The 21,785-nt window shown below is 40.1% G+C and overlaps 1 protein-coding gene across 1 annotated transcript in view; it reads left to right on the plus strand.

The window, feature by feature from the left end:
* The window catches only part of LOC135201693 (epidermal growth factor receptor substrate 15-like 1), an 81,737-nt gene that overhangs the window by 17,953 nt on the left and 41,999 nt on the right, over window positions 1–21,785 (plus strand). The window contains 6 exon segments of the mRNA XM_064230842.1: window positions 8,336–8,366; window positions 8,438–8,604; window positions 9,037–9,147; window positions 11,322–11,495; window positions 13,816–13,866; window positions 16,981–17,150. Of these exon segments, the coding sequence (XP_064086912.1) occupies window positions 8,336–8,366; window positions 8,438–8,604; window positions 9,037–9,147; window positions 11,322–11,495; window positions 13,816–13,866; window positions 16,981–17,150 (704 nt within the window).

Genomic DNA, 21,785 nt, shown 5'->3' on the forward strand with positions numbered 1-21,785 from the left:
TAAACTTTAGTCTTTTTTCCTCTAAATATAAATTATTTGCAGAATTTAAGATAAAGGGCGTCAAAGAAAGAGAAGATAATACTTTATGCCTCACATATCTCGCTAAAGTCTTGAGGTGATGCAGACTACCTGGCAACAGCCACGAAGTCTACCACCTATCAGATAGGAACCAAGGTTTATTTATACCCACAACATATGTTTTTGTTCATGAAACTTACCTGTCAGATATATATATAGCTGTATTTTTCCGAATCCGACAGAAATTTAAACACTTACGACACACGCAGTGGGAGTCAGGTGGTTAGTACCCATTCCCGCCGCTGGGAGGCGGGTATCAGGAATCATTCCCATTTTCTATTCATAATTTTTCTGTCGCCGGTGCTGAAAACACCTGTTTTTCAGTTACCTCCGTTCTTTAGGATTTTGGAAACTTCATTGCCGCTAAGTATCCTAATTGTCTTTTGATTTATTCACTTGGATTTGTGGCTAGGCATACGCTATCTTAAATTGATTTGAATTTGATTCATTTTTGCATAAAATATCTGAATCTAGTTAGGCTAGTTTCAGACGGGGTTGTCTGCAAAGATAGGGTGTGGCTACCGTAAGCTTCGGTAGATTCGCACTTGGTATGTACGAGGGTATGGGTCTTGCTTCTTTGTTGAGATTTGTCATGTAAGGAGTGTGAGACTTTGTCTATTCCGTAAGGAAGACGTATGATTCGTATGTACGCAATTAATCAGTAAACATGTCTAATTCCGTAAGGAAGACGTATGATTCGTATGTACGCAATTAATCAGTAACAAAAGTCAGGGTAGTGAACCTGCTAACCTTCCTGTAGACTTTATTTTGCATAACCCTGTAGTATGGCCTACGGGCTATGTATATGTCTACGAGAGGTGCTCGCTCTCCTTCATTGCTGTGAAGTGCTACTTCTGTAATTGTTACTCCTAACCCTGCAGTGTTGCCTTCGGGCCCTAAGCAGTGTCTGTAGAGAAATTGCCCTTTCTCTGATACTCCTTCGATTCGTAACTTAGAATCGAAAGTGCTTGCTTTAGAGAGTAAAAGTGAAGTGCAGAAGTGCAGTGATACCCCTTGTGTAGTGGAGGGTGCGTCAGATCGGCCTCGTTTCGCCTCTAGGCCGGGACCTCTGCTTGACTCCCAGAACCAGTGAGAGAGCATGTCGAAAGCCGAAGGAGGGTTACGAGGAACCCCCACCGATCTGGCGTGCCTTCGGCAGTTTCTGATGAAAATCCCCAGACTGCCTAAGTGCGTGCACGTGCACGAATCCTGAAGGATTGCTTCTCGTCCTCCGAAGCGTCCTCCCCGCGCAGGGGTTGGAGCTTTCGGATGGACTCGCGCCCTCTAAATAGAAGCTTTATAGAAGAGGACGCTTCACGTCCTCTCTCTCTCTCTCTCTCTCTCGTTATGCGTTTCAGTGAGAAGTAAGAAGGCGAACGTCGCCTGAACTCGTGTCCGTCTTTCCACCGAGAAATACGTAAAAGAAGTCATAGTAGCAGTAAGCTTTTGAGAGTGGACGCCCAAGCCAGGGGCGCGCGGGTGCACGCCAAGCGCGCGCCAGTGGACGCCGAGCGTGCGCGCCAGTGGACGCCGAGCGCGCTCCAATGGACGCCGAGCGCGCTCCAGTGGACGCCAAGCGCGCTCCAGTGGACGCGAGCGTGCACCAGCGCACGCCAGGTGTGTCGCCTGGCTGAACGTTTCTGTTGAACTCTTCAAGCTCTTGTTTCAGATTTGGGCTTAAAGAATTTTTACCTCTACCTTCGATGATACCTTCTACCTCACCTGCAAAGAATGTGAAGTAGGCAGTGCTTCGGAGTAAGCTTAAAGTGAACAGACAACTTCTTCGAAACCCAGCAAGACATCGGTTTCGTGAATTCAAGAGGTCTCTGTCAATTAATATTGCTTTTCGCATAGGTGGATGGAGTTAAGGAAAGCTCAAGGGAAGTTCTCGTTTGCTCTACCGCAAGCTTTGCCATTCTGCCAATAAATTTAAGTTGCCACTACCGCAGTCAAGACTTTGCGATAAGGCAGTTACGGGTTTTAAAGGCTCGATGTCCTGCACGTCAGGACTCTCGGCAAACGTCAGTAGGATTCTTGCAAAGGCACTCATCAAAGTACGCTCTTCAGGAAAGCGCAAGACAGGACTGCCTTTGCCATACTGCCAATAAATTTTAAGCTTTAGCAGGCATTAGTTGTGATACGGGAGAGGAAGCTGGTTGGAGAGTTTCTTCCTCTTCCCAGGATAATTTTGCCAGCTTTTTAGCCCATCTGAAAGGGCTTTTCAGATGATAGATTTTGTTAGTTCCTAGTCGGGACTACGCTGCCGAATTGAACATCGTCGTAATACCTGACGTAAGCCCAGTCTCTTAACAGGTTTCTTGCCCCTTCCTCGTTTGAGACGGGAATCGGAAAATAAATGCTCGACTTCCTGGATTACGTTTTGTCAATTCAGTGACTTTCCCCATTGACAATATACTATCGTTTTGTCAAGTAAGTGGGTATCCCCTCATTGACAAAATATCTCTTTGTCCCGTAAATGGGTTAGTTCTCATTGACAAACATCTCATTAACTTGATATTGCGTAAGCGAATAAGCTCTTATTGACAAGATTCGGAAGAGCTCTCATTCGTCATTCGCAGACTCGTACAAGAAATAGACTTGTAGACTACGTCAATGAACGCTTATGTCCAATAACATAAGAAGCTTGAGCTGACTGCTTCGATTCTCCTAAGTTTTGTTCATGAAACTTGCCTGTCAGATATGATGTAGCTGTATTTCCGAATTCAGCTATATATATGTCTGCCAGGTAAGTATGAACAAACTTTATTGTGATATAATTTCATATTTTGCCTTGCGTTATTTTATTTCTGGTTGGTTCAAGTCATATACGCTTGCTGTAGTTACCTCTTCGGATGGCAACCGAGAGGTCTATGGTCCATTTTAAGGACATTTAATCGTTACTCCCTGCAGCCTTCCAGGAGTTTCCGATTTATCTTTTACCGTTGTATGGTAGTGTTCTGACGACACAAACGCATCTATATATTTAGCGTTTTCTGTTTCGCTTAAATATACCAGCTTGAGAGTCTCTTTATGCTAAAAATAACGAACCTTTTTCTTCATAGAATAGGGTAGCTGGCAACCCAGGCATAAAGTTAAGAGACGACGATGACGGACGATCGTAAGCTGCTGCTGTCACTGTCCTCTGACTCCTCTCCTCTAGTCCAAACGAGCCAGTACCAACTCGTTCGCTGTCATGCGCTGTAGGTCAAGTCTCTCTCTCCTGCGGGATTGACTGACTAACCGTATCTCTGTGCTGGCAGTTACGTCTCTCTCTCTCCTGCGGGATTGACTGACGAACTGTATCTCTGCCCTACAATCACGGACTTTAGCCTAAGATTGAGGGGATTTCTTACATGAATGAATAAACATTGCATTCGTTTGGCCTTAATATGTTCTACAGAGATATCTTACTCCTTTCGGTGCTCGTTACCGCACGGTATAGGACTACGAGTCTACCACAACATTGCACTATTATATGCTCTCTTGCTTAGGCAAAGCGCAGCCTTATTAGGGAAGTAAACATACTGTGTGAGGGAATGGATGAGCTTGCTGGGGACCATTTCCTTCCTAAAGAAGTTTGTTTCCCTGAATAGACTGCAATTCAGACCTCTACAGTTTTTTCCTACCGGGAAACTGAAATTTTATTAAAGATCTAGGAATGATTCTGAACATCTCTCGGTGCGTTAAGTATCTCTTGAGGTGATAGAAAGAAGTTGCCGGACATCTGGAGAGGGGTTCAGATGTCCTGGATCATAATCTGAAAGAAGTGGAAGCAATTCAGTCGTCCCTCCAGTCCTCGAAACGAGTTTTTGGAACCATGGTCCATATCAACTCTGATCTTCCACAGCTCTCTCATATCTTAGGAAGTATCTTCTCTCGGTCCCGGTTCGGGTTTACGAGAAAGAGCCTATTATAACAACAGGCGTAGAATGGAACGATCCTCTAGAGGTTCGTTACAGGATTGCAAAAGTCCGTTCGAATCGTCTCGATCGAAGGCAGCAACTACTGACTTCCGAGTGGAATCTTTCTTTAGAAGTATGTTGAGAGTGTGGAGACTTTGAGGGACGTCCTTTCATTCATCTCTTCGCTAGGTTGAGGACGAAGAGGCTTCTTCTTCTCTGCTCCCTTTTTCTGACCCCCTCTCGATCGGGAGGTGGTAACATTAAACGCCATCCTATGATATTGAACGGGGATGGATGTTTAGTCTCTTTTCCCCTTTTTCAATCACTTAGGAAATGTAATAAGATGATTTATATCATCACAGGGAGCGACAATGACGCTAATCGCCCCATGTTGGCCTTCAGACCCTAGATCACAGAGGTCACGTCCTTCCAAGGACCTTTTCCGAGAGAGTCGGTCTCCTTTAACACGAAAGGTACCTATAACCTCTCCGCTCTGAGTCTGACTACGTTCAGACTATCGAGATGTTGACAGCATAAGATTGCAGTCTTCCCTTTCCGTTTGAAGAATGGGATAAGCTGGCAGTCACAACTATTAAAGAATACGCAAATATGTTGTTGACGGCCTTTGGGCTCAGAGATTTGCTTCTGTCAAACAACAAAGCCCTTCACGATCTTTGAGTTCTGTGAAATCTCGAAACTCGCTCACCATCTACTTTTTGTCTCACCTGTTTTCTCGGAGTCAGACACTCGTGTAAGATCAGGAGACATATAGTAGCCCTGAGTTTCTTGTTGACGAAGTCGGTTGCGTTTATACACCCCCGATGATCGTTTAACATGAGACCAGGTTGGACTGTCAGGCATTCGTCCTTCGGGACTGAATTGCCTTTTTGCTCCTCGCTCCTTTCTCCTGGCACCAGAAGCTCGAGTCAGGAGTGGCTCAGGAGTTGATTCGCTAACAACGTTGGGTTGCGTTGATACACCCCCAAGGTTTGCTTAGCTTGAATCGCCCAGGCAGTCCAAACACTCATCCTTCAGCGAAGAATAGTGCCTTATGGTCTTCAGGGTACAGCCTTGCTGTCCTTGATTCGTCTGACTGGTCAACTGGTCGGTCACCTGACGTTAGTACAGACGGACTGACTGTGCATGTCCAGATCGAAGCTTTCAATATGGAACTTAGACATAGTCTGAAGTTCTTGATGTCAAAGCATTCGAACATCTCCTACCTGTTAACTTCTTGCATGTGATCAGGAAGGCATTTTTCTAACCACCCTAGATACGACAAAGAGGGTTAGTGAGATTTTAAGCCATCGTCACAAGTTTTGGCTTTAGAGAACACAAGGCGGTGTGCTCTCTAAGCTTTTCGTTATGGCCTAAGAATGGAAACCCGTTTTGTCCTTGGGCCAGGAGCTTGGAAGCAAGGATGGCACAAGTTAGTGGGCAGGAGCCAGAGAGAGTCCTGTGCCCTGTCAGGTCTCTCAAGTTTTATCTACATAAAACTCAAGAAAGTCGAAGTCGTACGGACAATCTGCAGTGTTCCGAAAAGACCAGACTTGCCCATATCGAAGAACACCCTGGCTTTATTGTTAAGGAGGTCTTTCAAAAAAGCTCCTCTTTGTGTTTGCACAAAGATTTGAAATCTTTTGATTTGAATGCTCACGAGGTGAGGGCGCGGCCTCGGAAGCATTTCAACAGAGCATGGCACTCAGCAACATCCTGAGTACCATGTTTTAGCGAAGCAACTCTGTGTTCAATTCACACTCCCTGCGAGATGTGAAGATGGCATATGAGATCTGCTGCTCGCTAGGGCCATACGTGTCTGCAGACACAATCTTGGGGGCAAGAAGTACCACTCATCCTATCCTGTAGAAAATGGTTAGGAAGAGCTCTTAATTTAGTAGTTGAGTCGCCGACAACGGTGACTTCTTAACTCTTAAGCCTTAGTTAACACACCTTAACTTTGGCTAGGTGGGTCAGGTGGTGATATATATTTTTATATATATATTTATTTTACTTCTTAGCCCTCATGGTATGGTCAATATGGTCTAGTCACGTCGTGGTCTCGCCCCTGTTGACAGATCATCTGGAGTGCACCAGCTATATAGGTCTCTACCTCGCTGGCAACTCTAGTAGCACAAGCAGACTTACGCGGCAGTAACCACGAAGTCAGCTATGCTAACAGGTAAGGAATCAAGATATCAATTATCTGCATATATATGTTTCCTAAAATCTTCTATTCTGTCTACTCCCACCACCAAAGGTGGGATTCAGCTATATATATATCTGACAGGTAAGTTTCATGAACAAAATGATATTGTAATGATACAATTAAGTTTGTTCATACTTACCTGGCAGATATATATAATCAAGTACCCACCCACCTCCCCTCAGGAGACAGTGGAAATAAAAATTATGAATAGAAAATGGGAATGATTCCTGATACCCGCCTCCCAGCGGCGGGAATGGGTACTAACCACCTGACTCCCACTGCGTGTGTCGTAAGTGTTTAAATTTCTGTCGGATTCGGAAAAATACAGCTATATATATATCTGCCAGGTAAGTATGAACAAACTTAATTGTATCATTACAATATCATGTTTACTGTCTATTCCATGTTAGCTGTCTCTTACCCTCCACCAAAGGGTGTCAATCAGCTATGTATATATCTGACAGGTAAGTTGATTGTATGAAAATGATATTGTTATAATACAATAAAGTTTCATACATACTTACCTGGCAGATATATACGATTAATGGCCCACCCAGCCTTCCCGCAGGAGACAGGTGGAAGAGAGAAAATATGAATAGAAAATGGGAATGGTTCCTAATCCTGCCACCCAGGGCAGGACGGTAGATCACCTGACCTACCTGCAGCGTGTGCCGCGAAATTTGAATTTCTGTCGGGGACGACGGAGTCTTAGCTATGTATATATCTGCCAGGTAAGTATGTATGAAACTTTATTGTATTATAACAATATCATGTTTCACAGTTGCTCACTGCTGGCAGGTGGTCTGATTAAATTATTATTAGTAATATAGGAATGATAAAAAATACTATATTAATATGGACATACAAAGACTAATCTTATTAATCTTGTAGGGTTTTTATGTAATATGTAATACATATTTTATAACAACAGGTCGGATTCCGTCATTTGATGGTAATAATAAATATGAAGTAAAAATAATAATAATGTAGTATACAAAGATCAATCACATATTTGACAGATGGTAATGATATTTTGATAGCAAATTTTCAAAAGCATTTCAAGTTTTTTAAGAAATTTATATGGTCTTTGATGATATTATTGATGTGTTTGATATCCTCACCTTTAAGTCATGTTTTGGCAAAGTAATTGGTCATGATAATTAACTTGGTATTTGGTGACCCTTATGTTGAATTCTTGATTAATTTAGTATGTAATTGTATATTATAGAGCAAGAAATACAACCATCTATTTTTTATGCTGATGTTTTGATGATTGTAAAAGGAACATTAAGAAAAAGTTATGTAAATCAATCATATGCCATTTTTATGAATGTATTTTTTGTACCAGAGAAAATCTATTTGTTTTATCCATTGGAAGCTGAACATTTTTTCTAGGAGCGATATTTATATTTGTACTTGGCTGTTCTAGTGAACTTTATTAGCCAGTTCAGTATGGAGTCTTTTTAACATAGCTGAAGTGGAGCTAGTTTGACCTACTGAAATATTGGAGGGTTGTTCCCATCGTATTCTAGAAATTGGGACTTTCCCTACCCCACAGGGGATACCAGTTAACAGTGTGCCATGCTGTATGCACTGTAGACAATATTAAAAGTTATTTGCAGTGACATTTTTGCATGGAAGGAAGGCTATATTTATAACTAAGGGGTTTATAATTAACAAACAATTAGATCCAATTGTATCAGGAACCTTTTCATCCAAATTTTGTTCCGTAGTCTGTTAGCACTTGGCGAAAAGATGAGTCTTTTCCATTCCTTTTTACTGTACTACCTCCATTCATATTCTTTATATTTCATTGTACTTTCCACCTTATAACAATTGTTTGGTAGTACAACTACGAGGTTTTCTTCTTTTTACACTTTTCAAACTTCTTTTACCCTAATTTCCTTATCACATTGAATGACCTTGTAGGTCTTAGTGCTTGGCTAGGCTAAATTTTGTATTCCAATCCATCTATCCAGTTCTACATGTTTAGCAAATGTCCAGTTTATTAGGTGAGGTATAATATTTACTTCGTCCATTTTATTATTAAGATTTCATAGATTTTTGTAAGACCAAACCATTTTATGAACGACGACGACTTAGATCAAAATTCCGCAGAGGTGTAATGTTGTTTCTGTCTTGTTTTCAGGGTGAGGCTCCACCACACCCCCCTCCACCCCATCCAACCCACCCCATCCTGCCCCACCACACCAAGGCCCACCCCATCCTGCCCCACCACACCAAGGCCCACCACACCCAGGCCCACCACACCCAGCCCCACCCACAAAACCCCCAGTTCCTGCCCATCCTTCGGGTGTTTCTGCAGGGGTGTGGACCATCACGCCGACAGACCGTCAGAGATACGACCAAATATTTAACTCATTGGGACCAGAGGCAAATAAACTTCATGGCAATAAGGTATGTTTGGGTTGACTCATGCATAGTACCTGTTTATACTCTAGTGAATGGATTAATTTTAGACCAGTATAATTATTATCGCTAATAAATTCACAATCTTGTGATAAACATTATATATTATTGTTAGTATTCAGAAGATGAACCCTATTCATATGGAACAAGCCCACCAAAGGGGCCATTGACTTGAAATTCAAGCTTCCCAAAGAATATTATGGTGTTCATTCGAAAGAAGCAACAGAAGGTAATGGGAAATGCAGAAAGAGGTCAGTTATTAGAAAAACAGATAAATAGGTGTCCACACTTAAAAGGGGACATGAAACTGCAGTCATTTTTGTTACAGTAGTGATGAGTTTATTGTGTCTAGTCTTCCAAGATTTATTTTTGTATCAAGTTAATTTGACTTTATCAATAAGTTTTTTTTTCTGCCAACAGGTGAAAGGGGTAATGCTCAATTCAAAGCTTCCCATGGAAATTCTGGGGAAGATCTGGGACTTAGCTGATATGGACAAAGATGGCTCGTTAGATCGAGTAGAGTTCTCCATCGTAAGTATTGTCGACTACTGTGGTTCATTTAGCACTATTCTTTAAGTGATTCGAATTTTTGTAGGCTTATATATAATTGTTGTTAGTAGCTAGATGTTGTTCGTTGAAGTTTGATCTGTAGGTCCTTGTTCAGTGTCAAAATGCTGCATCAATTGAGGTAACCCTTTCATATGTATATGTTAACTCATTTTTCTAAATGCACTGTAGGAATTACTTAAGTTCCTTTGACCTCCAGCTGCAATATGAACTAAGGTATAGGAAAAGGAGTGAAACTCCTTTTGCTATACCTTAGCTCATATTATTTTTCTTTCATCGTGCTTTCCACCCTCTCCTAGCAATTGTTGCATAGTGCAGCTGTGAGGTTTTCCGCCTGTTTCACCTTTCATGCTTTCTTATTGTCAATTACACTTTCAACACTGAATGACCTTATAGGCCCCAGCACTTGACCTTATTCTATATGTATTCTTATTCTATTACATTTCATTCCATGTCACATTCAGATATTTGCAATGGATACTATGATGATTCAAAATTTTATATTTGATTCCATTTTGTTTAAGGGGGCCGGCTGGAACCCTTATATATGGGGGTATAGGGGATAAATGCAGTCATGAAAGAACTCATGGAGCTTCGTATGGCAATGGAGAATACGTATACGAAATATTTCGTCAAAATTCCTCTTACTTTCGTAGTTAAAGGGTAATTAGTAAAAGTAACTCAATAAGCCAGAAACATTAATCAGTACAAGAAAATGCAGTATTTCTCCTGTTATCGTAAATGTTGATAACTAATGTCAAAGAAATTGTGAGCAATGGCACCTGTAAAGATTCTATGAGTCGCAGAGGGGAAGTCAACTACCAACCAACTTTCAGTGTGAGCACAAACCTCATGTAGTCTATACGTTCGAGTTTCACCTCTGACATTCGCTCTAATATGATTACAGAATATCATGATAAATGCGATATTAGCGTAGTTAGTAAAGAAAGAGAGGGAGGGGTGTGTAGTAAGGAACGCCCCAGTCATGCCTGACGCACACGTCACACAGTGCCCCAGGCTATGATCTTTGAGCAAAGGGATCTTCATTTATGATTAATAACATAGTTTTAGTTTATTAATACCCAAAAAGGAATATTAAATTCATAATAATCTTGATTTATTAACATTGTCTTTGTAAAAGGAGAGTACAGTTCAAGTTTCACCTCTGACATTCTCTTGCTTTTATGTTTGTTCATCTTTGTTTCGGCAAGAATTTCATCATGCCAAATAGGAAAATACAAGGAAAACATCTCACTAACATACAGAAGAAGAAAATTCGCTGTAATAAGCCGAGTTAGTGAAGGAGAGAGAGAGAGTTGTGTAGGAAGGAGTGCCCCGTCTTGCATGACGCAGTGCCCCAGGCTACGATATGTGAGCAAAGGGATCATCATTTATGATTAAATTATGATAAATGACATAGTTTTGGTTTATTAATAACCAAAGTTTTGGTTTATTAATACCCAAAAAAGAAATATACATTTATAATAATCATTATTTATTAACATTGTCTTTATAAAAGTACAAAGGAAAACTTTGAACGCCCGTATCTTTAAACTATACTTATTGACCTTCAAATTCTTTCTTCTCACTTAGTTTTAAAGCTATAGCATTGAGATTTGGTATATAACTTAGAAAGACATTATAGAACAATCAAATAGAGCCCATTTTTCCAATTTTTTTTTATAGATGTTTTTTCCTGATTTATAGGGTTTATTTTGTATATATATCATAATGAAAAATTCATATCTAGCAAAAAAAAAAAATGACTTGGAAAAAAAACTCATTTAATTGGAGGTCTATATATGGTAGTAATCACAGGTCTTAATATTAAATATCACTGGAGGAGATAGAATTGGAAAAAGTTTTATTTTCGGGATAAAACGCTGTGGCGTCACAAAACCGAAGGTCAGAGGCGAAAATCATATGCGGTTTGGGGATATCCCAAGTCACCGTATTAAGAGGTATGAATGTCAAAGTCCTGTCCTTGAAAAATGGCATTAGCTGGGCGGCCCTCTTAACAATTTAGAAAATTTCAGTGGATGTTACTGGTGATTCTAAATTTTATATTCCAATCCATTTGATTCCACGTTTAGAAATTTGCAATTGGTATTACTGTAATGGTAATTCTGGTTTTACAGGCAATGCATCTAGTATACAAGGTACTTGAAAACAACCCCATGCCTCCATCTATTCCGCAAGAGATGCTCTCCAGTGCCCAGCGGGCTGGTGTAGCGCAAGGACCTGTCCCAGCACCCCTCGCTCCGCCAGCACAGATGCCAGCCGTCAATGCTACCAAGCAGCAGACTGGAAAGGTACTTTGAGTGCTCATAGAAATAGCTTTCGTATTATATCTTTGTATGGAAATACTTGTTTTTCATGCGTTAGTAATACAGTACTGTAGTTGATTTTGTTACTAGAAATTCTCCTATACAGTTAGCTATTGTAATATTTAGCATACTTTATCTAGTAGTCTTAATTGTTTTATATAAGTATTTTTTTTTTAGTTTTCCTGCATGTCATTGTGATTCGAGCTTATGGGTGTAATGAGTAGAATTAAATAGATTTCTGAAGTTACATTCTTACATGATATTGTTGTGAAGCCATTGAGTTATGAAAGGATTAACTTTCATTTTGTAGTTTCCTGTAGCAAGGGATATTTATTGTACTTTTTACAGATTTTTATTAAGTACTTTTATGATCGTTTTACAACATGATCATCTTGCAGGTTTTAACTGACTATTAATTGCATTGTAAAGTTACTTTCAAGTTAACTGACTATTAATTGCATTGTAAAGTTACTTTTAAGTTATAAAGTTTTTAGCCAGTCAAGAATGTTTTGGATAGAAAGGCGGAAAACGTTTGCAATTTTAAAATGAAAGTTTTGTATTTTCACTCGAAGAATTTTTAACTAGATTGGCCAAGATGATAAAACTAAACTTATTTTGAATAACTTGCAGCATCTAACATCTTGAAGCTCATGATTTTACATGTGGCCCAGCATCTGCTGTGAGAGATTGAATAATAATTCATGGGAATCAAAATAGCTAATATCTTAATGGTATAATCTTTCACCATCACCACATGGCAGTGGATGTTTGATTGGGTGCCCCATTTTTAGGATTTCTTAATTTTTGTGGAATGGTTAAAAGTCTTCTTGGAATTCAGTTTCTTATTGTGCAGGTTATATTCAGTAACTTATTTGTGCAAACGAGTTAACATTTTAACATTTAGATTCAGTTTTAGGGGAAGCTGTTGGATTCAGTTCATGTAAATTCTAAAAGTCTTATTGCAATTAAATGGCATTGTAATGAAGCCTCTTAGTTGAAAGCAACTGTAATGCAGTACTGTATTACATATATTTAGAATGAAATCTTGCAAAGGATTGATCACCAATTATAGCCTATGATTATCGATCAGTAACCCAGCCCCTCCGGGTTCATTTGACCTCACTTTGTTGATAGTTTTCCTGCTGTTACTTGGCATCCGTGACTATTAGCTAAGCTCAGTGAAATTATTTAAATTCCTTCCCCCAGTGGTGGAGTAATTATTACTTTATTGCTCTTTGAGTATTGTCTTGTTGACAGGCCTAGTATGGATCAAGGTTTTCTTAATTCCTGTTGAATAGTTTATTGTCATACAAAACAGATTTGAAAAAGATTTATTCTGTGTATTCAAGTGATTTGATAATTGATTGTTTTTATCTCAAAAACAATCTTTTGATATCTTTAGACATGAATTTTCAATATTATGATTATGGACATGAATTTTCAGTTTGTATTATGATTATGCAAATGTCAATTGATTTTTTTACCTCTAAAAGCTCCCAGGAAACAGAATGTTCAGTTACGTAAGCTGTAAGGTGACTACATATTATAATAAGAGACCTCACGTAATGACTTTGCTGCCTTGGACCATCACTTATTATTTATCTATGATATATAATTGAATATGCAAAGAAGACTCATTTATCATGCTACAAATGCTAAATGTTTGCTTACTGTAAGGAAACACATTGCTAAGTGACCTGAGATGATTTGTTTATTTGCTGGCTTTGCTTCTTGCTACCCATTCTATATTTTGGTTCTTTTTATTTTGCAGATCTGAGCCTTTTAACTATTCAGTTTACCAATTTATTTTAAGAAACCTGTCATGATATGTGAAGAGAATTAATAAATACGCTTGATTAAATAAAATTTCAGTTTCAGAGAGAGTTATTTACATTTTTCAAGATTTTGGAGAATCAAGTGAAAATAGTTTGGTCATTTACATGAGAATGTTGGTTGATACAAGTTCCTAGGGCCAAGTTCTCAAAAAGAAGGTTAATGCTTTAGATACAAAAAACTCACATCGTGGTATAATAGAAATACTATAAGATATTCCATACCTTAGTTACTAGTGAAATCTCCTGCATTTGATAATTGTTTTGTATGTCATTTCAAGGTGTAGATAATTAAAGTTTTGATTAATGACATAGAATAGGTGGGAAGGCCCATTGTTTGCATGAAAACTTTGGTGTTGTATTGCAGTTGATTAGACATGATGTCTCCAGATCCGTAAGTATGACACTGTGTTTACTTTACCAAGTGTTACTGATTTCTGAAGACTTACAATGCTTCCGTACCTTTTTTTTAGGACATCTTTGGTACTGAGGTTGAAGACACGGACTTAACGGCCACTGAAAAAGTTAGTTGTGTGATTTTACTTTTAACAGCACAAGCAAGGGTGAAAGTCGTCTCGTTTCCAAAGCAACTTTCCGATGAGTATTTCCGACAGGTTTAAACTTTTGTGCAACTCATTAGGTTGCTCGTGCTTTTGTACATGGCAATGATAGGGTAGATGTTGTGAAGGATGCTGCATTGGTATGGAAAAGACCTTGCCTTCTCCCTTCTACCAGAATAGGAAAGTTGTAAGTACAATTAGTCAAGCCCAGAAAGGAATGCAACTAAGGACCAAAAGTGGAGAAAGTCAGTCCAGGTTTGGTTTTCAGAAGACATTTTGCTGGACCGTTTTTCATGTAAGTTAGGTACTGGATGAATTCCAATGCACTGCTGTGAGAAAGTCTGTCAGCAGTTTTCTTTTTTTCTTTGTCATGGAAGTCATGTTGATTATATAAGTTCAAGGGTTCTCTTTAACTATTACGGACAGACCGGTAAATCTCTTTCACAACGTCTCAAACAGCACCAATATTCAGTGAGAACTGGGCAAATATCGAATGCATTATTCGCACATATGAGAGATTTAGATCATCCTATTAACTGTAGGCTCATTAGGTATTATTTATTTCTTGGCACTGTTTAATAGTATCATACACTGAAAAAGCAAGGATATTTTTTGTGGATATACTTCAGGTTAAGACCATAACTCCTAAATGCCTTAGTCAAAATTTGTATTGTGCTGAATGAAGGGTATTTCATTTTGCTAGAAGGAAATAATTTTTTTCCCACATGTCTGGTAAATATAAGTCCTATGGGACTTATATATTAGTAATTTAGAGTAATTGTTAGTGTGCAGGTGAGCCACTAATGTATGTTATGTAGTGGAAGCTGAGCGCTAACTGTGTTGGTTTTAGGAATATGTACAAGTTTGGTACGGTTAGCCCAGAAGCATTTTGCCAGGAGTGTGTAGTTTAATTGAATATGAATGGGATTATAATAAAAATATTTTGTTCACCATAGAATTATTTAGGGCTAAAAAAATTTTTGTGGCTGAAACTCGCTGTCTTATCACCTTCTAAGTTTTATTCATCACAATTATAAACATATCAGGCTTATATGTTTTTTGGGTAGGAATTTATCATTTATCATTACTAGTTTCTGGGAAGAAACTGACCTTTTGATTATCCTTGGTCTTGTGTTGACCCGTGCAAGTGTAAGTGTTTGGTAATCTCTTCGTTCCAGTTTGATTATTTGCTTATACGCAAAGGTTTGTGTTGCACTGTTGTAGTAGGAGGGCATTTGAAATTCATTGGGATGAATTATACTACAGCCAAGAATTTCTGTTGAATTGTTTTTTTAATACCAGTAATTGCATTCATTAATAGTTCAGACGGAAAGTGTACATGTGCTTTGTTGGAATTTAGAGCGACCTCAGGTAAGTTCAAGTCGTATTAAAGTTTGCCATGAAGGTTGGGTTGTAGAGTAATAAGTTTGTTTCCACTCCAGTCAGGATTATAGCTTCTTTATATCAGAAGTGTCTAATATATTACTCAGGGATGAATAGCCATGTATTTATAAAGGTTGTGTGAATTGTGTGTTAATAATATTAACTTGGGTGGGTTATTATTATTATCAGTTTTAGAAGGGAAAAATTCATGTGCATTACTGTCATCTTTAAAGATTCCATTACTGTCGTCTTAATGATTCAAACATATTCATTGTACACCCATTTAGTATCTGTTATGTCAAATGTGGAAGTTGTGTGGAAGTTGTTGCAAGAATTAAAGATAAATTGTGAATTAAATCAAGATCTCAAAGATCACAATGGTTTGGCTTGCGTTAAAAACAAGTTGTGAATTAAATCAAGATCTCAAAGATCACAATGGTTTGGCTTGCGTTAAAAACAAGTTGAGGAACTGTTCGTCAGAAAGTTAGTGGATAAGGAGTTGGTAGGATGAAGATTAGTAGGAAAGTCCAGAAAATCTGGGAAAAGGGCTATAGAACACTATGAAAACCTGAAGGACGTTTGGGCAGGAGTACAGGAGGACAGAATAGAGAGAGAGAGAGCACGCTCATATCTTGTCTGATCTTGTCAAGGGAAGATCTGATGTGCAGATGTTACATGTCAATGGTGAAGGATGGTTTTCCTTTTTCATAGGCATGTGGATTTGTAGTCAGAAATAGTTACGTATGCGAAGAGAAAAGTAAGGTCGACGAAGTTTTGTAGTCAGGTTTGGTTCATTACTTTCCTAGATCCTTTTGTGGTTTATCTTTTTTCTGTGAATTAAAAGGAATTACTTCATAATTTAGCTTATATAAGATATTTAAAATGTATTTTTATATATTTAAAAGTTAAGGGGTCTAGTCAGACATGTGGTAATTATAGTACGTAATAATTAAGGTATGTACAACTAACATTGAAGTGGGATAACTTAAAGCTAATCTTTTAGTAACAGTTCTAACTCTGGGTGATTGGTAATTTATCTCTTTAACTAATTATTGGTTTCTGTAAGTAACTATTGATTTTGATTAAAATTAGGCTATTTTAATGAGGGTTAGTGATAAATTGTGGACAGCTGTCCAAAGTTAGATATTGGATTTTATCATACTGCAGATGTGTAAGTCATTGTAATGTTTCAGAATAAACAGTATTTAGATACTGTTTGGGAATAACACCAGGAATACTATTTATATATATATACTATATATGTAAAATTTCAATAATTGCACCAGGAGTTGAAGGTGAGGCAACAGCACAGTGAAACTGTACTAGACATGCTTTGGAACAGATTGGCTTGACACTTCAACAAAACCCTATTATTTTGAAATTGCACTTTTGCTTTATTGTGCCCCACTGATTTTTTTCTTTCAAGTATATTCATTTTGGGTTTTGTCATTACAAACCCTTCAGCTAACAACTATCTTTAATTTGCTACTTGCTTGATTTTAATATTAGCTTCTAATTCATTCATACAGCATTCTTACTAATTCTAAAGTTTTAATGTTTCTCTCAAAAGGTAGTCTTTCATTTTGTACATCATGTAGGTTTGGCTCTCTCTGTCTCTCTGTTATGCTCCCCAACACGATTTGGGTAGGTGATTACTTCTAGTCAGATCCTCTTAATATTTTCTTCCTTCCGCAGCCCTCAGGTCCTCCACCGGCGCCGTGGGTGATCAGCGCAGCGGAAAAGGCCAGATATGATGTCATGTTCCACAATGCAGACATAGATAAAGATGGCTATGTCAGTGGTCAGGAAATTAAGGGGGTCTTCCTACAGTCTGGCCTTCCTCAGATGGTTCTAGCACACATATGGTAATTACAGTTTTTAAATTGGAAAAGTAAATCCACAATAATATGTCTGTTTGATCTTGTTATTTAAAATACAAATCAGAAAGCTTTCGATGACCTGCACGGTCCTCCTTGTCAATTGAAAGCTTTCTGCTTTGTATTTTAAATAAGATCAAACAGACATATTATTGTGGATTTACTTTTCCATTTTATTTTATTAACTCATGTGATTATGAGGTTTCTTTGAATTACAGAGTTTTTTATTACAGAGTTCTAGCACACAAATGTAAATTACAGAGTTCTAGCACATAAATGTAGGTTATAGAGTTCTAGCATACACGTAATAATTACAAAGTTCCAGCATACACAGTAATTGCAGAGTTCTAGCACATATGGTAATAACAGAGTTTATTACAAAGTTCTAGCATAAATACACACAGTAATTGTAGAGTTCTAGTATACATATGGTAATTAGTACAGAGTTTATTACAGAGTTCAAGCATACACAGTAATTACAGGGTTCTAGCACACACATATTAATTACATATTTCTAGCACAGTAATTACAGAGTTCTAGCATGCACACAGTAATTACAGAGTTCTAGTAGACACATAGTAATTACAGAATTCTAGAACATATATACTGGTAATAACAGATTTGAGAAATGATTAAGTTGTATTATGTTTTGTGAAGAGAATTACAGCTATTGAAGTAGTTGGAGGTATTATACTTAACATTTATATCAGATTTGAAGAAAACACGCAAGTTTCATACAATCAACTTACCTGTCAGATATATACATAGCTAAGACTCCGTTGTCCCCGACAGAAATTCAAATTTCGCGCCACTCGCTACAGGTAGGTCAGGTGATCTACCGGCCTGCCCTGGGCGGCAGGACTAGGAACCATTCCCATTTTCTATCATATTTTCTCTGTCGCCGGTGGTATCAACATTGTTGTTACTACCTCCTGACTAGAATTCGTTTTTCAAGGCAATTGATCTTCTTTCATCGGACTTTTTGGTGACGTACCTTGATCGTTGTTTTGGCATTCGCTACTGTGGACTGGATTTGGACTTGCTTTTGATTTTTCTACAAGAATGTCTGATTCAAGTGTTAGTATGAGAGTGTGTGTGAATGTAGGCTGCAAGGTGAGGATACCGAAGGCTTCGGTTGATCCTCACACTGTATGCTGTAAATGTAGAGGTTTTGAATGTTCTTTGACTAACACCTGTCATGAGTGTGAGAGGTTGAGTGTTGAGGAATGGAAGACTCTAACTTCTTATTTGAAGAAGTTAGAGAGGGATAGAATTAGAAGGGCTGCATCTAAGGGTGCGGGTAGTACAAGGCCTATTGAGCCTTTTCATGATTCTAACTCTTCTGTAAACCATGCATTTGATTCTCCATCTTTATCAGGGCCCTCACAAGCTTTGCATTCAGATTCAGCCTCGGAAATCGCTGATCTGAAGGCTACACTTCATAGGATGAAATCCAAAATGGCTGCCATGAAAGGTAAGGATAGTGAAAGTGACGTATTTAGTGAAGTGAGTGCCCCCAGTGATGTGGAGGGGGCGTCTGACCGTCTCTGCGATGCTCCCAGGCCTAGACCTCTTTCAAGCTCCCAAGCCCAGAGGAGAAGAAAAGTCGAAAGCCTTACGGAGGTTGTGGAGAATCCCCACCGGTCAGGCGTCCCTTCAGCAGGCTCTGTAGCGCAACAGACTGCTCAGGACCGCTTTAGAAAAAGCGTCCTCCGAGAGTGTTTCTCTTCGTCCGCTTCTCCCTCACCAGTTAGGAGTTTGTCTCCCGCAGAGAGAGATGTTTGGAAAGACCCCCAAGACTTGAAGTTGGATTCTCCTTCTGATCCTTTTATTGAAGAGGACTCAGAAGACGAGACTCGTGGTAGAGAAGGGCTTTCAAATTACAAGGTGTTGACAGCTCTTCTTCTTCAGGAATATGGAGATTCCTTAACTCCTGCCGCTCCTCCTTCTCCGCGCGCGCTCTTTTCTTGCGCCAAGACGCCAAAGTCTTTGTCTTTTCTGAAAATGAGACCGACTATATCTATGAAGAGAGCTCTCCAGTCTCTGGATAACTGGATGAAAACGAAGAAGGATCTGGTTAGAACTGTCTTCTGTATGCCCCCTGCTAGACTTACAGGCAAAAGAGGTATTTGGTACCAGACAGGGGAGAATATGGGACTCTCTCTCCCAGCTTCTGCGGAAGCTGATTTTTCCAGTCTGGTAGATGCTTCAAGAAGGCATGGCCTCAATTCTGCTCGTGTGACTTGGGGTCTTTCTGAGCTGGATCATCTCCTCAAGGGACTCTTCCATGTATTGGAAGTGTTCAATTTCCTGGATTGGTCCCTTGGGGTGATGGCCAAGAAGGCCCATGACTCGGAGGGCCTCGATCCTGATGTTCTCCTCTGTATCTTGTTGTGTATATGTAGACAAGGCGGTACAGGATGGCTCAGGGGAAGTCTCCTCCTTATTTGGAGCGGGACTCTTGAAGAAGAGGTCCGTTTTTAGCGCTTTTCTGTCAAAAGCGGTGTCTCACTCACAAAGAGCAGCTTTGATGTTTGCTCCCAGGTCTGACTTTCTGTTCCCTTCTCAGTTGATGAGGGACATTTCCCGTTCACTAACAGAGAAGGTGACCCAGGATCTTCTCCTTCAGTCATCCAGAAAGAAGAGACCAGTAGTAGTGGGAGAAAAGAAAGGGGCGAATACGTCTCTTCAGCCCTTTCGAGGAGGTCCTCCCTCTAGAGCTCCCTCAAAAAGGAAAGCGCCTGAGAGGAGAGGTAGATCTTCATTCCGTCCCTTTAAAAGGGGAAAGTGATGTACAGATCCTCCAAACACCAGTAGGTGCCAGGCGCCGGGGATTTGCGGAGGCCTGGGCACTCATCGATACAGACGCTTGGTCGATGTCTGTAATAAAGAAGGGATATTACATACCCTTCCAGGACAATCCTCCCCTGACTTCAACTCCGCGGGAATTGTCCGGCAATTACAAGGACCCTGTTCTGAGAGATACTCTTCGACGAATGGTGGATCAGATGTGGGACAAGAGAGCGATAGAACTAGTACTGGATCAAAACTCCCCGGGGTTTTACAATCGCCTTTTCTTGGTTGCGAAAGCCTGGGGGGGGCTGGAGACCAGTTCTAGACGTCAGCGCTCTGAACAAATTTATTCAGAAAGAGAAGTTCACCATGGAGACTTCTGCGTCAGTCCTTGCGGCTCTTCGCCAAGGGGATTGGATGGTTTCTCTGGATCTCCAAGATGCCTATTTTCACGTCCCGATTCATCCTTCGTCGAAGAAGTACCTCCGTTTCATGACGGGGGGAAGGATCTTCCAGTTCAGGGCCTTGTGTTTCGGCCTTTCCACTGCTCCTCAGGTCTTCACAAGCCTGATGAAAAATGTGGCGAGATGGCTTCACCTGAAAGGTGTTAATATCTCTCTGTACCTAGACAACTGGCTCATCAGAGCCAGATCAGAGAGACAGTGTTTGGAGGACCTTGCTTTGACCCTAAACCTGATCAAGACATTGGGATTACTCGTGAACCTCGAGAAGTCTCAACTGATCCCCAGCCAGAACTTGGTCTATCTGGGGATTCAGATGGATTCTCGGGGTTTTCGAGTATTTCCTTCTCAAGAGAGACTCGTGAGAGGCTTAGAGAAAGTCTCTCTCTTCTTAAGGAAAAAAGTTCTTCGGCGAGGGAATGTTTGAGCCTTTTAGGGACCCTTTCCTCGCTCGAACGTCCTTTCCTCTAGGAAGACTTCATCTCCGTCCTCTTCAGTTCTTCCTCAAAAGATCGTGGAACTTGAAGACAGGACTTCTCTCGGACAGTTTTCCCATTCCAGTGGTGATGAGATAACACTTGGAATGGTGGTTGCCCCCACTAAAGGAGAACAAGGGTATTTCCCTGGAGGTTCAGAACCCAAGCCCTGTATTGTTTTCCGACGCGTCGGAAAAGGTTGGTAGCAACCTTAGGAAAGAGAGAGGTGTCAGGCACCTGGAATGCAATTCAGGTGTCCTGGCACATAAATTGCAAAGAACTGTAAGCCGTACACCTGGCTCTAAAGAACTTCGAACCTTTAGTGACAAACAGTGTAGTCCAAGTAAACGCGGACAACACCACCGCCCTTGCCTACATTCGGAAGCAAGGAGGGACACACTCGTTTTTCCTGTACGAACTCGCAAGAGATCTTCTACTGTGGACCTCCCAGAGGAACATCTCCCTCCTGACGAGGTTTGTTCAGGGAGTAAGGAACGTGAGGGCAGACAGGCTGAGCAGGAGGAACCAGGTCCTTCACACAGAAGTGGACCCTCCCACTCAGAAACGTTTGTCCAGAGTCTTGGTCTCTATTGGGGACTCCTCATGTGGACCTGTTTGCCACGTTCCTCTCAAAAAGACGGGAAGTCTTTTGCTCAGTGGTAGAAGACCCCAGAGCTCTTAACAGTCGACGCCTTCCTTCTAGACTGGTCTCATGTAGACGTCTATGCATTTCCCCCATTCAAGATTTTGGGACAAGTGCTAAGGAAGTTTGTGGCTTCGAAGGGGACGAAAATGACCCTGATAGCCCCCTTTTGGCCTGCTCAAGAGTGGTTCACAGAGGTACTGGAGTGGACGGTAGACTTCCCCAGATCCCTCCCAAGTAGGATGGATCT

This window comes from Macrobrachium nipponense, chromosome 28, assembly GCF_015104395.2.
Source record: "Macrobrachium nipponense isolate FS-2020 chromosome 28, ASM1510439v2, whole genome shotgun sequence".
NCBI lineage: Eukaryota > Metazoa > Arthropoda > Malacostraca > Decapoda > Palaemonidae > Macrobrachium > Macrobrachium nipponense.